Source organism: Pristis pectinata, chromosome 5 (genome assembly GCF_009764475.1).
Source record: "Pristis pectinata isolate sPriPec2 chromosome 5, sPriPec2.1.pri, whole genome shotgun sequence".
NCBI lineage: Eukaryota > Metazoa > Chordata > Chondrichthyes > Rhinopristiformes > Pristidae > Pristis > Pristis pectinata.
The window spans coordinates 85,473,351-85,488,797 of NC_067409.1; the positions used below are offsets into that span (position 1 = coordinate 85,473,351).

General features: G+C 41.4%; 1 protein-coding gene across 1 annotated transcript in view; it reads right to left on the reverse strand.

Moving 5' to 3' along the window:
• The window catches only part of ropn1l (rhophilin associated tail protein 1-like), a 55,869-nt gene that overhangs the window by 35,957 nt on the left and 4,465 nt on the right, over positions 1-15,447 (reverse strand). The window contains exons 2-4 of the mRNA XM_052016666.1: positions 7,476-7,608; positions 5,511-5,634; positions 3,342-3,503 (exon numbers count right to left, since the gene is read on the reverse strand). Of these exons, the coding sequence (XP_051872626.1) occupies positions 3,342-3,503; positions 5,511-5,634; positions 7,476-7,606 (417 nt within the window). The 5' untranslated portion in view covers positions 7,607-7,608. The remainder of the gene's footprint in view (positions 1-3,341; positions 3,504-5,510; positions 5,635-7,475; positions 7,609-15,447) is intronic.

Below are 15,447 nucleotides of genomic sequence, written 5' to 3' on the forward strand. Positions count from 1 at the left end.
TTGCACAAAACCAAAAGAGAATTTTATGTCTGGAAATCCATCCTAAACTATATCTAATTTGGGGATTACCTATGAACTCTCATCCCAAGGTTTTGTACCTTCTGTCTTCCTTCCATTGAACAAGATTTCAGATCCCCAGATTATTTAAATTATATTTCCATTGTTCTTATTTGAACTAATCCACCTACATTTCGGATATTACATCAGTGACTACATTTCTAAACTACTTAGTTGACTGTAAGGTACCTTAGTGAGCCCTGAGGCTGTGAAAGGTGTTAAAAAAGTTTTCTTTTTCCATCTGAAAAGGACTGAAAAAACGGACAACTTCACTGAGAATTATGTTGTAAAATACGGTGCCAATCTGTAATCAGGATCTTTGAGGGAAACAAAATTGTAGCAAGGTGGAAAATCAGAAGGTATAGCATTTAAAACAAAAATTACTACACAACAATATTTTGTAATAAATTTAGCTCATTTTGACATTGGAAAATTAAAAGTTGGATTACAAAAGATGTTTGACAGCTCCATCTAGTGTTGAAACCCTAGATTTCATGAAGCTCAATTTCCCAATTAGAGCATAACATCCATGACGACAATAGTCAAGAGCAGAATGTCTGGTTTTATTGACAGAGCTTCGGACAAATCACTGAATAAATAGGAATTTGCATGGTCAACCCAAAACAAGTAAACCAGTTCTATTTCTCCACCACTTCTGCTAACTGTAAAACCAACATTGTGTTGCAAAGTCTTCGCCGAGCAAAATCAAGAATGTGTTTAAATTTTTGAACAACTTTCTGAACACTGCAGAAATGAAAGATTTCATCATTCATTCCTACCCTGTATGGCGATTTCTCATCGCCAAGAGCATTAGTCCCAAATAAAATATCTTTATCTGCTATGTGCCAACTTTCTCACTATCCTTTCAGAGTAATTTGGCAAAATAGAGACATTGATGGTAGCAGTAAAAATAGGGCAATAAGTTTTCCCACGACATATCTTTAGTCCTATTGCCCATGCAACCGGGGAGGAAGGCCATAAAATTTATCAGCCATGACTTGGTATCAGATATTCCGTCCTTTTAATCTATTCACTTCCTTCAATTTGTATAAAGATTCTAAAGAGCCTGAAGTGCATTCTATACTAAACAAAAATTACAAATGAAAGCAAATAGATTTTGACTGGAAAGTGGCCACATTACCTTCCTTGGCCTTTGGGCTTGAATTTATGACCTGTTCTGAAATTTTCTTCTTCATAATGGCTGTGAAGGTTCTTAGTGTAATTAATGTGGAAGTTGTTTAAAGACCAACTGCACAGAGTATGGGACTAGTATGTTCCAGTAAGAAGAATGATAAGGTAAAGAAACCCTGGATGACCAGAGAGGATGAGAATTTAGTCAAGAAGAGAAAGGAAGCACATGTAAGGTTTAGGAAGCTAAAATTGGACAGGGCCCTTGAGAAATATAGAAGCCAGAAAAGAACTCAAGAAGGGGATTAGGAGAGCCAGGAGGAAGCCATGAAAAGTCCTGAGCAAGTAGGACTAAAGAGAATCCTAAGGCATTTCACACATACATCAAGAGCATACAGGCAAGGTCCCAGAGGACTGACGAGTAGCTAATGTTGTTCCTTTGTTCAAAGAAGGGAAATAGGGATAATCTTGGAAATTATAGACCAGTGAGTCTCACATCAGTGGTATGGAAGCTATTCAAGGGGATTCTTAGGGATAGGATTTATGAGCATTTGGAAAAGCATGGCCTAATTAGAGACAGTCACGATGGCTTTGTATGGGCAAGTCATGTCTTACTAACTTGACTGAGTTTTTCAAGGAGGTGATGAAGGTGATTGATGAGGATAGAGCTGTGGATGTTGTCAACATCGATTTTAGTAAGGCATTTGACAAGGTCCCTCATGGTAGGCTTATCCAGAAGATTAAGATGCATGGGATCCATGGTGATTTTGCCATTTGGATTCAGAATTGGCTTGCCCATAGAATACAGAGGGTAGTGGTTGATGGGTCTCACTCTGGTTGAAGGTCTGTGACTAGTAGTGTTCCGCAGAGATCCGTGCTGGGATCTCTGCTGTTCGTGATATATATAAATGACTTGGATGAAAACATGGATGGGTGGGTTAGTAAGTTGCAAATGACACAATGGTTGGTGACACTGTGGATAGTGTAGAAGATTGCCATACAGATTACTTGCAAATATGGGCAGAGAAATGTCAGATGGAGTTTAATCCGGGCAAGTATGAAGTGTTGCACTTTGGGAGATCAAATGGAAAGGGAAAGTACACAGTTAATGGCAGGACCCTTAACAGTGTTGATGTACAAAGGGATCTTCGGGTCCAAGTCCATAGCTCCCTGAAAGTGGCCACAAAGGTTGATGGGGTGCTTATCTTTAGTCAAGGCATTGAGCTCCAGGGTCAGGAAGTTATGTTGCAGCTTTATAAAACTCTGGGTTAGGCCGCATTTGGAGTACTGCATTCATTCCGGTCACCCTATTATAGGAAGGATGCGGAGGCTTTGGAGAAGATGCAGAAGAGTTTACAGGATGCTGCCTGGATTAGAGGGCATGTGCTATTAGGAAAGGTTGGACAAACTAGGGTTGTTCTCTCTGGACCTGATAGAACTTTATAAAGTTATGAGGGGTATATGCAGAGTAGACAGCCAGTATCTTTTCCCCAGAGTCAAAATGTGTAATACTGGAGGGCATGCACTTAAGGTGAGAGGGGGAAAGTTCAAAGAGGATGTGTGGGGCAAGTTTTTTTTTACACAGAGGGTGGTGCATGCTTGGAATGCACTGCCAGGTGTAATGGTAGAGGCAGATACAATAGAGACATTTAAAAGGCTCTTAGATAGGCACACGAATATACAGAGAATGGAAGGATATGGACCATGTGCTTGCAGGAGGGATTACTGTAATTAGGCATCATTAGTTTAATTAGTTTGGCACAACATCATGGGCCGAAGGGCCTGTTCCTGTTCTCTACTGTTCTATGTTCTATGAATGATGTCCTTTTCAACTCTTTCTTGCTGAGCAGTATTACAGGGGTTTTGAGGTGACAGATACTAACTTTGTAATCTCTCTGAAAGAACCTATTGTACTTGTATTTTACAGACAGCTCATTTATCACTTCAATTCATGTTACCTTTTGGAATTTTGAACTGCTTATATATCAACACAATACTAGAGAAAATAAGTACTGCAGCAAATAACATCCAATACCATGCTCTGTTAACTTCCAGTGAACATTTCATCAAATATTTAGTTTGTAATTTCAGTGTTTTGTCAAATTCAGGTTAGACAAAGCTGTAAAGTTTTAATTAGTTTATAAACGTATACATACCCCACCCAAATCACTGCAAGCAAGTGCCAGGAATTTCATCCATTCAACCTCGTATACAAAATTGCCCAGTCGCAGAATGCTTCTCAGGCGCTGGATTGGCAGACCTAAATCTTTCCATTTCTCTTCCAACTCCTGCACTTCAACAATGTTCTTTGGAGAGAGCTGATACACAAATAGTTTTAGAAACTGAATTTCTGCGTAGCAGCATTTAAACATTTTGATAATCATACAAACATACAAATTAGAAGCAGGAATAGGTCACTTGGCCCCTCTAACCTGCTCTGTCGTTTAACAAGACCATAGCTGATCTGATTATAAACTCTATTCCACCTTTCTTCCTATGCCCAGTATTTGTTACCCTTTGTTCATCAAGAATCTATCCCACCCTTAAAAATATTCAGATCTTCTGCTTCCATCACTCTTCAACCAAAAGCCTATGACCTTCAGGAAAAAAAAAATTATACCAGATCTCTTTCTTAAATGGACAACCTTCTAACCTAGTTCTACCATAAGAGGAAACAACCTCTCCACATCCACCCTGTCAAGACCTCTCAGGATCTTATTGGTTCCATTAAGTCCACTCTTACTTATCTAAACTCCAGCAGAAATGCCAGCCTGCCCTACTTTTCCCCATAAGACAACCCCTCCATTCCAATATCAGTCTAGCAGACATTCTTTGAATTCCCTCCCATGTATTTGTATCCTTCTTTAAAGGCCAATACTGTACACCGTACTTCAGATGTAATCTCACTAAATACATCATATATAACTGAAGCATGATCTCCCTCTTTTTGTACTCAATTCCTCTAGCAATAAACAATGATATTCTGTTAACTTTCTTACTTTCTTAATACTAGTCTTTTGCGAATCATGTACTAGGACTCCCAGATCTCTCTATATCTCAGACCGCTGAAATCTTTCCTCATTTAAATAATAAGATTCTTCATCATTTTTTTGGTTAAATGAACAATTTCACATTTTCCCACATATGCTCCATTTACCAGATCTTTTCCAAGTCACTTTATCTATATCCACTTTGGCTTCCATATGTCCTCTTCACAACTAACTCTTCTGTCTAATCATAAACCAAAAATCATCCTACTTTTATGATAAGGAAAGGCAGCACTTATAAATGTATTTCAAGTTCACATCATTAATCAGAACCTAGCTTTAGCACCATCAATCCAGGTAACAACATGTAATTTCTTTAATAGGTCCAATATTCTGGCCTCAGCCACCCTTCCAAGCAATCAAGTGAACTCCTTATATGTAAAAAAAATCCTAACAACAGTCACAATTTGGAAGTTAAATTCCAGCAATGAAAACAGAAGGCACCTACGTCACGACTGGGAAACATCACCAATACTCACTTAATTCTGAGAGCCTGTAACTCCCTAATCTCTGAGGACCATTCAAAATATTCTGCTAAGGAAGTCCCTGATCAATACAACATCTGCAACCTCATTTTCCTCATTCCTTCCATTTATGCAGCTACCTCATGCCCCTCCTCACCTCATTGCCTTTCTGTTCACCAGATTATCTTCGCTGCTTTCATTTTTTACAATGATTTCAAAATCAATTTTTTTTAAATGAAGTGAATGGAAGTAAACCGAAGGATCCTAGCAAACAATGAGCTGAACTTTCCTGTATTCCTGGGCAAGGTCAGCAGATATCCTTCCAAACTATAACCTAGATTAACATAAACTAGATTAAACTATAAACTAGATTAACAATGCAGGAAAGACTGAAGTGCTCAAGAATGTTGGAAAAACATAAATAGGAATGGTACAGCGACATTCCCACTTTTTTCCCCCCAGATGCAATCTGCTGGAGCTTCCATTTCTTTCACTTCAACTTAAGCTTTAATTTCAATGCATTGTCAGCTGATTTAGTTGGAATCATTTCACCCACCCCTTTACTAGAAAAGAGCAATGACTTAAATCTAACCTTTCAGTAATTATTTCCTGGCAATACTGTTCACACAGGCACAAAATTGACAAAAGACAGGAAACAAGTAGTGTTTATAAAGTATAAGTGCAAACATGAAGCAAAGGTCCATTTTTAACTTACATACGAATATATGAATTAGTGCCTATCCACAATAATTATTTACCCCCTTGTATATTAAATATTTATCTACCTCTGATTAGAAGCCTTCCAGCATTATACCTGATTGTGCAGAACCTTTAGAAGTCCTGGTGTAAGACCAGTGTCATTTTTCTGGGTTGCCACTGGCATTTCAAACCGCTCCTTCACAGGAAGTGTTTCACCTTTAGACAATGCTGCAAAATATCTAAGTCAACAAAATTGATCACAAAATTACATTAGTTTCCAGTAATTTGGAGCATATCAGGCTATTCATCAATGTATCAGATTGTCATAAATAGAAATAGAAAATGCCAGAAACACTCAGCAGGTCAGGCAGCATCTGCAGAAAGAGAAACAGAGTTAGCATTGGAGTCTTCAACCTAAAACATTAACTCTGTTTTTTCCCCCACAGATGCTGTCCGACCCGCTGAGTGTTTCTATCATTTTCTGTTTTTTATTTTAGATTTTCAGCACCTGCAGTTTGTTTCATTTTTATTTATTGTCATGCTGGAACAGCAAGACGTTTATAATAGACCATTTAAGCACCTTTTAAACCCTTCTCTCTTCAGTGTTGCCATTGCCACTCCCTAAAAAATTGGGCAGAAATAGTGTTATTTTCAACGTTGCTGTGTATGGGCTTAGGTGGGAGGTATCTGCAAAGGACTCAAGGCTAATTTCTGCAGTGCATCTTCTGTATGTATAAGATGCAGGGGGCCAGTCAAGAGGGCTGCTTTGCTCTGGATTTTTTAAAAAGTTGCTTTAGTGTTTTATTAGCTGCATCCATTAAGGAATTCTCATACTACAGACTTCATCACAGTCCTGACTTGTGATTTGGTGGAAAAACATATGGGGAGTCATGTGGTTAGCCACTTGCCACAGAATACCTAGCTCTGACCAGCTCTTTTAGAAACAGCATCTCTGTAGCTGATCCAGTTAAACTTTTGGTCAAAGGTGACAACCAGAATGGTGATAATAGAGAATTTAATGATGGATGAACTTTAGGGGGAGTTGGTTAGACTCGTTAAAAATTGCTATTGATTAGCACGTGTAGCAAGTCTGAAAACTATCAGTAAACTTCCTCAATTTTGACATTATGATGGAGGAAGGTCACTGACATAGCACCTGGGCTGTGAAACAACTGCCCAGAAGAACTTCTGCAGTTAAAGTGGTTAACCTCTAATAAACACAACCATGTTCCCAAGTTAAAAGCATGAATGAATGAGAAGAACAGGCAGAGAGATGGATTGGAAGTTAGGAGGCCAGACTGCTGGGGACTGGAATAGTCAATTAGAAATTGATAAAAGATGTGGTTAAAACTTTCAGCTGCAGTTAGGCTGAGGCAGAGCTAGAGGTAAAAAATAAACACAGGTAAGAGTAGGTAGTTTTCATAATGCAGAGTTTATGTGGGCAGAGCAGTCCAGGGCTCAAAACAGTAAGTTGTTATAATCACGAAAATCCCAAAAGAATGGATGGGAAGGTTGATGAAATCATCAGAGTATGAAGTGTGTGGCAGAATTTGAAGACAATGACCTCACCCTTCCCAGTGTAAATGGAGAAAGTGCTGCTCACTTCAGATGTGCTGAACAAGGTAACTGACAACATAGAGGCATTGTAGGGATCGCAAGAGGTGGTAGAAAAGTACGGCTGTTATCACTGACAGTAGATTAATGGAATAGCCACATAACATTCTTTTCTACACTGTGGATGCAAACACCAAGGAGCAGCAGGTGGAAGATCAGATCTTTGGCAGATACGTAACAATAAATATGTAAGAATAGGAGTGGAAGATATCGCTGGAGATGTTCTGGCTGTATTCATAATGATAAGAGTGAAATAAAGCAGTAACACAGGATTGTGTTTATTTCAACAACAACTGAAGTGCCTTTTTAATGCATATATCCAGATTCTCTCAGCCAAGTTGTCAAGATATAACTAACTGAATAGTCCTAAAGTTCTCATATTCTTTTTAGCTGCTGACCTTAACTTCTCAATAAAAAAATATACTGAAATCTTGAACCTGTTAAATGATGTAAAGGTTTTACTCACGCAGCAGACCACTGAAGAACATCATGTGGCTGGGTCCGGATGGCAGCCTTTGTAAACTGTTTTAAAATGTCAGGAAATTCGGGGGGGATTTCAATCTGCTGAGCGCAGAACATAACATCAGGAAGAGGCATGACTGCTGAAAAGAATTAGTAAAAAGCTGAGTACAACAGAAACCTATGAAAAAGGAAACAGCCTATAGAGCGGGCAGCGTCGGAGTGGGCAATGGAGTGAGTGGGAGCAGAGTGTTCTGGGCTTTGGCTCAAGGGGCTTCGGCGTGAAGGGGCAAGGAGGGTAAGTAGTTGGTAAGTAGGTAAAGGCAAGGTTTACCTGTTGTTCATTATAGATTTGTAGGTGGGACTAACTAGGGAAAAAAGAAAGGTAGTCAGATGGAGGACACGGTCATATGCTGCAGCTGTTTGATGTGGGACCTCGTGGACCTTGCTGCGGTCCAAGATGGCCACATCTGCAGTAAGTGCTTGAGGCTGGATGAACTTCGGCTCAGAGTTGATGAGCTGGAGTCGCAGCTACAAACACTGCGCAGCATAAGGGAGGGAGAGAGTTATGTAGACACGGTCCATCAGGTGACAGTCACCCCCCTTAGAGCAGGTACATCTGAGGTTCAGGAGGCAGATAGAATGGTGACGGTCAGGGGAGGGAAGAGGAAGAAGAAGTAGAAGTCAGGCAGGCAGACAGAGCAGGGAACCCCGGGGGCTGTTCCCCTCAGTAACAAGTTTTCTGCCTTGGAGGCTGTTGAGGGGGATGACCTGCAGGGGCCTAGCTGCAGTTACCAGGTCTCTGGCACTGGGACTGGTCCTGCTGCTCAGAAGGGAAGGGTGGGAAAGAGACATGCGGTAGTGATAGGGGACTCGATAGTCAGGGAAACAGATAGGAGGTTCTGTGGCGGTGAGCATGAATCCCAGATGGTATGTTGCCTCCCAGGTGCCAGGGTCCGGGATGTCACTGATCGGGTCCACAGGATTCTTGAGCGGGAGGGAGAGCAGCCAGAAGTTGTGGTCCATGTTGGCACCAACGATATAGGTAGGAAGGGGGATGAGGTCCTGATGAGTTCAGGGAGCTAGGCAGAAAATTGAGGAACAGGACCTCAAGGGTAGCAATCTCGGGATTGCTGCCAGTGCCACGCGATAGTGAAGGCAGGAATAGGAGGAGGTGGCAGATAAATGCGTGGCTGAGAAGCTGGTGCAGGAGGGAGGGTTTTAGATTTCTGGATCATTGGGATCTCTTCTTGGGAAGGTGGGACCTGTACAGAGAGGACGGGTTACACCCAAACCAGAGGGGGGCCAATATCCTTGCGGCGAGATTTGCTAGGGTGGTTCGGGAGGGTTTAAACTAGTTTGTGAAAGGGAAGGGAACCGGAGGAGAAGGTCAGAGGAAGAAGGGGATGGGGAAAAGTTAGATCAAACAGGTAGAGAGGCTTTGGGGAAGGAGAAGCAGAATACAGGCTATAAAAGTAGTAAGGTAGATGGACTGAAGTGTGTTTACTTAAATGCAAGAAGTGTCAGGAATAAGGGGGATGAACTGAGGGCTTGGATAAGTATGGGGGACTATGATATCGTGGCTATCACTGAGACGTGGCTGACGTCAGGAGAGGAGTGGATATTGAATATTCCTGGTTTTCGGTGTTTTAAGAGGGATAGGGAAGGGGGGAGAAGAGGAGGAGGGGTGGCGATACTGGTCAGGGACACTGTTACGGCTGTGGAAAAGATGGATGTTGTAGAAGGATCATCTCTAGAGTCCGTATGGGCGGAAGTAAGGAACAAGAAAGGAGCAGTTACTCTACTAGGAGTATCCTATAGGCCCCCCGGTAGCCGTAGAGATATAGAGGAGCAGATTGGCAGGCAGTGTTTGGAGAGAAGCAAAAATAACAGGGTTGTTATAATGGGAGACTTCAACTTCCCAAATATAGACTGGAACCTGCTTAGTGCCAAAGGTTTAGATGGGACAGAATTTGTTAAATGTGTCCAGGAGGGATTCCTGACGCAGTATGTTGACAGGCCGACTAGAGGGAATGCCATGTTAGATCTAGTTTTAGGAAATGAACCGGGACAGGTGAAGGATCTATTGGTGGGTGAGCATTTGGGGGACAGTGACCATTGCTCCATAACCTTTAAAATTGTCATGGACAGGGACAGGTGCAGAGAGGACAAGAGAATTTTTAATTGGGGAAGGGCGAACTATGAGGCTATAAGGAGAGAACTTGGGAGTGTAAATTGGGATGTCCTTCTTGAAGGAAAATGTACCATGGAGATGTGGTCGATGTTCAGGGATCTTATGCAGGATGTTAGGGATAAATATGTCCCGGTGAGGCAGACAAGGAATGGCAGGGTGAAGGAACCGTAGGTGACGAGAGAGGTGGAACGACTTGTTAGGGAGAAGAAGGTAGCGTACATGAGGTATAAGCAGCAAGGTTCAGACAGGGCCCGTGAGGAATATAGGGTAGTGAGGAAGGAACTTAAGAAAGGGCTGAGGAGAGCTAGAAGGGGACATGAAAAGGCGTTGGCTAGTAGGATTAAGGAAAATCCCAAGGCCTTTTTCAAGTACGTGAAGGGTAGGAGGATGGCTAGGGTAAAGGTAGGTCCGATTAAGGTCAAAGGTGGGAGAATTTGCCTGGAGGCGGCGGAAGTGGGAGAAGTTCTCAATGAGTACTTCTCTTCGGTATTCACCAGGGAGAGGGGTCTTGATGACGTGGAAGGGAGTGCTGGTAGGGGTAATGTTCTTGAGGTTGTACATATCAAGAGAGAGGATGTGTTGAAGTTGTTAAATAATATTAAGACAGATAAATCTCCGGGGCCTGATGGGATTTTCCCCAGGCTGCTTCGAGAGGCGAGGGAGGAGATTGTTGAACCGCTGGTAAGGATCTTTTGAGTACTCGTTGTCCACGGGGATGGTGCCAGAGGATTGGAGGGTTGCGAATGTTGTCCCCTTGTTCAAAAAAGGTAATAGGGATAGGCCAGGGAATTATAGACCGGTGAGTCTCACGTCTGTGGTGGGTAAGCTGTTAGAAAGGATTCTAAGGGATAGGATTTATGAACACCTAGAGAATCATGGACTGATTAGGGACAGCCAGCATGGCTTTGTGAAGGGAAGATCTTGCCTCACAAGCCTGATAGAGTTCTTTGAGGAGGTGACCAGGAAGATTGATGAGGGCAGTGCGGTGGATGTGGTTTACATGGATTTTAGTAAGGCGTTTGATAAGGTTCCTCATGGTAGGCTTCTTCAGAAGGTCAGAGGCCAAGGGATCCAAGGAAGCTTGGCTGTGTGGATTAGGAATTGGCTTGCATGTAGAAAGCAGAGGGTTCTGGTGGAAGGAGTGCCCTCGGATTGGAAGGCAGTGACTAGTGGTGTCCCGCAGGGATCGGTTCTGGGACCTCTACTTTTTGTGATATTTATAGATGACTTAGATGAGGGGGTGGAGGGCTGGGTTAGTAAGTTTGCGGACGACACTAAAATCGGCGGTGTGGATAGTGTGGAGGGCTGTCGGAGCTTACAGAGGGATATTGATAGGATGCAGAGCTGGGTTGACAAGTGGCAGATGGAGTTCAATCCGGAGAAGTGTGAGGTGGTACACTTTGGAAGGACAAACTCCAGGGCAGAGTACTGGGTAAATGGCAAGGTACTTGTCAGTGTGGAGGAGCAGAGGGATCTGGGGGTTCATATTCACAGTTCATTGAAAGTTGCCTCACAGGTGGAAAGAGCAGTTAAGAAAGCCAATGGAATGTTGGCTTTCATAAGTCGCGGGATTGAGTTTAAGAGCCGCGAGGTGATGATGCAGCTTTACAAAACTCTAGTTAGGCCACACTTAGAGTACTGTGTTCAGTTCTGGTCGCCTCATTATAGGAAGGATGTGGAGGCGTTGGAGAGGGTGCAGAGGAGATTTACCAGGATGCTGCCTGGATTAGAGCGTATTGAATATGAGGAGAGGCTTAAGGTGCTAGGGCTTTATTCACTGGAAAGGAGGAGGATGAGAGGAGACATGATAGAGGTATATAAAATATTGAGAGGAATAGATAGAGTAGACAGTCAGCGCCTCCTTCCCAGGGCACTCAAGGCGAGAGGGCATGGCTTTAAGGTTATGGGTGGGAGGTTCAGGGGAGATGTCAGGGGGAGGTTTTTCACCCAGAGAGTGGTTGGTGCATGGAATGCACTGCCTGGGGTGGTGGTGGAGGCAGATACATTGGACAGGTTCAAGAGCTTGTTGGATAGGCATATGGAGGAATGTGAGATGGAGGGATATGCGGGAGGAAGGGGTTAGGTAGTGTGAGGGTGGTTTGATGGATGGCACAACATGGTGGGCCGAAGGCCCTGTTTTGTGCCGTATGGTTCTATGGTTCTATGGAGACACAAATCAGAATTGAAACAGGTTGTGTCCAGTGAGTTAAAAACTGGAACTAAATTTCAAAGCTAAGAACAGATACAGTAAGACTCCAACAATCTGCTATCTGACCACTCAGAAATCCCAATGGTACGGCATCTTGCTCACCAAGTAACGTTTGCCATAATCCCTTCTGACTAACCAGGGCCCCAGTTCCAATGGTCCTTTCCGATTCACCAGTTCCTGCACTCTCCTTAAACTTAATGTTACACAGCATATTATAATATATTATTATAATATGCTGTGTAACATTTTTAAGAAGTGTAATACTATTACATATATACTTTCCAATAGTGTGGAAAATCTGCTAGTCCGACTCTACCAAAGACTTAAGCATGCTGGATTATTGGAGTTTTACTGCATTGACATGTCCTTGAATGAAGCATTGTATAGTATTATGGTATAAAATTATATTTCTGATCATTCAAACTTGTTTTTGGATGAAACCAAAGTGAATTAATAAGTTATCTAATAACATGAATGAAGCTATAAAAATATAAAAGTGTGGAACTTAGTACAAATCTAAATTACCAGAAAGATATATTCAAGCACTGTTGAATGTATTCAATTTTAATTAGCTATTGAGTTTTGAGTGGCTTAAAGAAAATTGTCAATGACTTTCAATTGTAAAATATAAAATGGATGGTTTACTCTGCCAAACTTAACAGAGAACTGGCAAAGGAGTTTTACACTGAGCCTGAATATAGAGACAAGGCCTGAGAGTTAAAATCTCTCCAGGCCCTAGCAGCAGATTTGGTGCCTCCCCATGCACGAATCTCAAACCAAGCACCACACTGGGGAACTTTATTTGTCCATTATAACTTTATTCTTTTCCATCAGCTATTCTTTGCAATGTTGCCAATGAACCTTTCCTAAAGGTTGCACTCTGGTCTCCATATCTGCCACTTCTTTTTAAATTACCAGATCCTTTTAAACTTCACCTAATTGGCAGAAAATAATTTGAACCCTACAAAAGAAAGACTTGGATTGAAACGGTGCTTTTCACAACCCTAGGAAATCCCAAATACCTCATGGCCAATGAAGTATTTTTCAAGAGCAGCCATCATTGTAACACTAATTTGGGCACAGCAAGTTGTCACTAGCATCAATATGATCCTTTGTTTTAGTTATTTTGGTTGAGGGATAAATATTGTTATAAGTAATGTTATATCACTAAAATCTTATAAATACCTATCAATAACACCTGAATTTATCTCTAGTGCCCCATTACATCACTATTGCACTGTAATATTAACACTCAATGTATATTATTTTACTAACAATTGACAAACCACTAACAAATGCTCATATTACTACTAATGCTCATATACCAGTAAAATTTCACTCCTATTCTTGTTATATGATTAATACCATATATTACTAATACATATTATTACCAGTTAATATCATGCTATATAACAAATGCCCACCAGTTGCACACCTGTATGTTTTGCATCACACCCTTGTAATTGTTGCTGCTGTGCAAGGATATAATAGATGAGGACCCTCAGCAGGGAGATTGGCACTTGGTATCATCCATCACTATTTCTTTGTTGGTGGTCGGTTGCCTGGTTTCAGCCTACCATGTCACCAGTAGGAACTTAACGGTTTCCATAATGGGCAAGGCAATGGACAAGGTGTAGTCCACCAGCACCATGGGGTCACCAAGATAATCCATCCTGCAATGTGATGCAAACCAAAACATTAGAATTACTTATTTAATATGTGCATTCATTTTGTCAGTGGCAGAATTCACCATTGATTATGTTGTTACATTAAGTCACCAAAAATGCTACAGCTTTGCCTAGAATGAATGCACATATTAAATAAATAATTCTAATGCCCCTGTCATACTGGTAAGAGGATGTTATATAACTATGCCCCATTATACCAACACAATATGTTGTATCACTAAAATTGTATTTAAAGAATATCTCTTGCATCTGTCCCAGTGTTTAAAAAAATGGAAGATATCTACATGGCAAGTTTCACAATCCGGGACTTTGCCAAACATTTTCTAATAAATTAAGTATTTTAAAGCATCGTCACTTCTGTAATGTAATTTCACTAGTGCCTCTGTTACAGAGATAGCAACCTCTTTTTTAATTACAATCCCCAAAATTACTGGTAATTCCCCACTGTTTTATTAATGCCACTGATGCACTATCAACATCTCCTTTAATTTTACTAATTTACTAAGTGCACTAATAACAACTCTTGCCCTATCACTAGTACCCCAGTTAATCATTAATGTTCCCAGTATTCACTATTTGGCAAGGCTTCTTCCACAGCACCACCCAAACCTTGCAAGTTTATGTACTTTGCAAGCCCATTGCTCCCTGAAAGTGGCAAAACAAGTGAATAGGGTGGTAACAAAGGTGTATGGCATGCTTGGGTCGGGGCATTGAGTATAAAAGTAGGAAATCATATTATAGCTGTATAAAAGTTTGATTCGGCCACATTTGGAATACTGTATACAGTTCTGGTCCTGGAAAGATGTGGCAGCTTTGAAGACGGTGCAGATGAGGTTCTTTCCTGTCACCTATTTGCTACTGTATTAGTTACAAGGAGAGGTTGGACAAACTTGGATTGTTTTCTGTGGAACGTTGGAGGCTGAGAGGTGACCTGATGTAAAATGATGAGAGGCATAAATAAGGTAGATGTCTGTCTGTCTTTTCCCCAGGATAGAAATGTCAAATACTAGAGGGCATAGAGTTAAGGTGAGAGGAGGGAAATTTAAAGGAGATTTACAAAGCAAGTTTTTTTCTTTAAACAGAGAGTGGTAGATGCCTGGAATGCGCTACCAAGAGAGGTGGTGGCAGATACTATAGCAACATTTGAGGCACATCTTGACAGACACATGACCAAGCAGGAAATAGAGGGATATGGACCATGTGCAGGCAGATGGGATTAATTTAGAGTGGCATCATGGTTGGGCCAGACATGGTGGGCTGAAGGGCACTTTCCTGTGCTGTACTGTTCCAAGAAAACCTGTGACCTCTACCACCATGAAAGGAGAGCAGGTACATGGGAACTTCACCACCTGCCATTAATGTCACAACAGATGTCCTCAGTATCATTAATAACTCACTATATTACTAATACATCTTACACTTGATGCCCTCATAAGATCATTATTGATATTTCCTGCGTCACTAGCATACCTACTTACTTCACTTTTCCTCCCACTTGTTTCACAGATGCATACACAGATTTCCATTTTACCAATGTACCACTCATGGCTCTGCCGCAGCCACTTATTTCACTCTGACAGCCAATTATTTCATTAAAGTGCCCACTTTTTTCACTTTTGCATCTTCTTGTTTAACTAACATGCACTTGTTTCACAGGCACACCCTATTTTCATTAGTCCACCCATACCTACACCAGGTATTTCACTAATCCATCCACTGATGCACTCACATTAATACACCTATTTAAAGTACCGTTGCAACCGCTTATTTCACCGTGATATGCAATCATTTCATAAAAGCATCCACTTATTCCACGTTGGACCTATTTCACTAACAAGCATGTTGATTTCACTGTTGTATCCACTTATTTCACCAATCCATATTGATA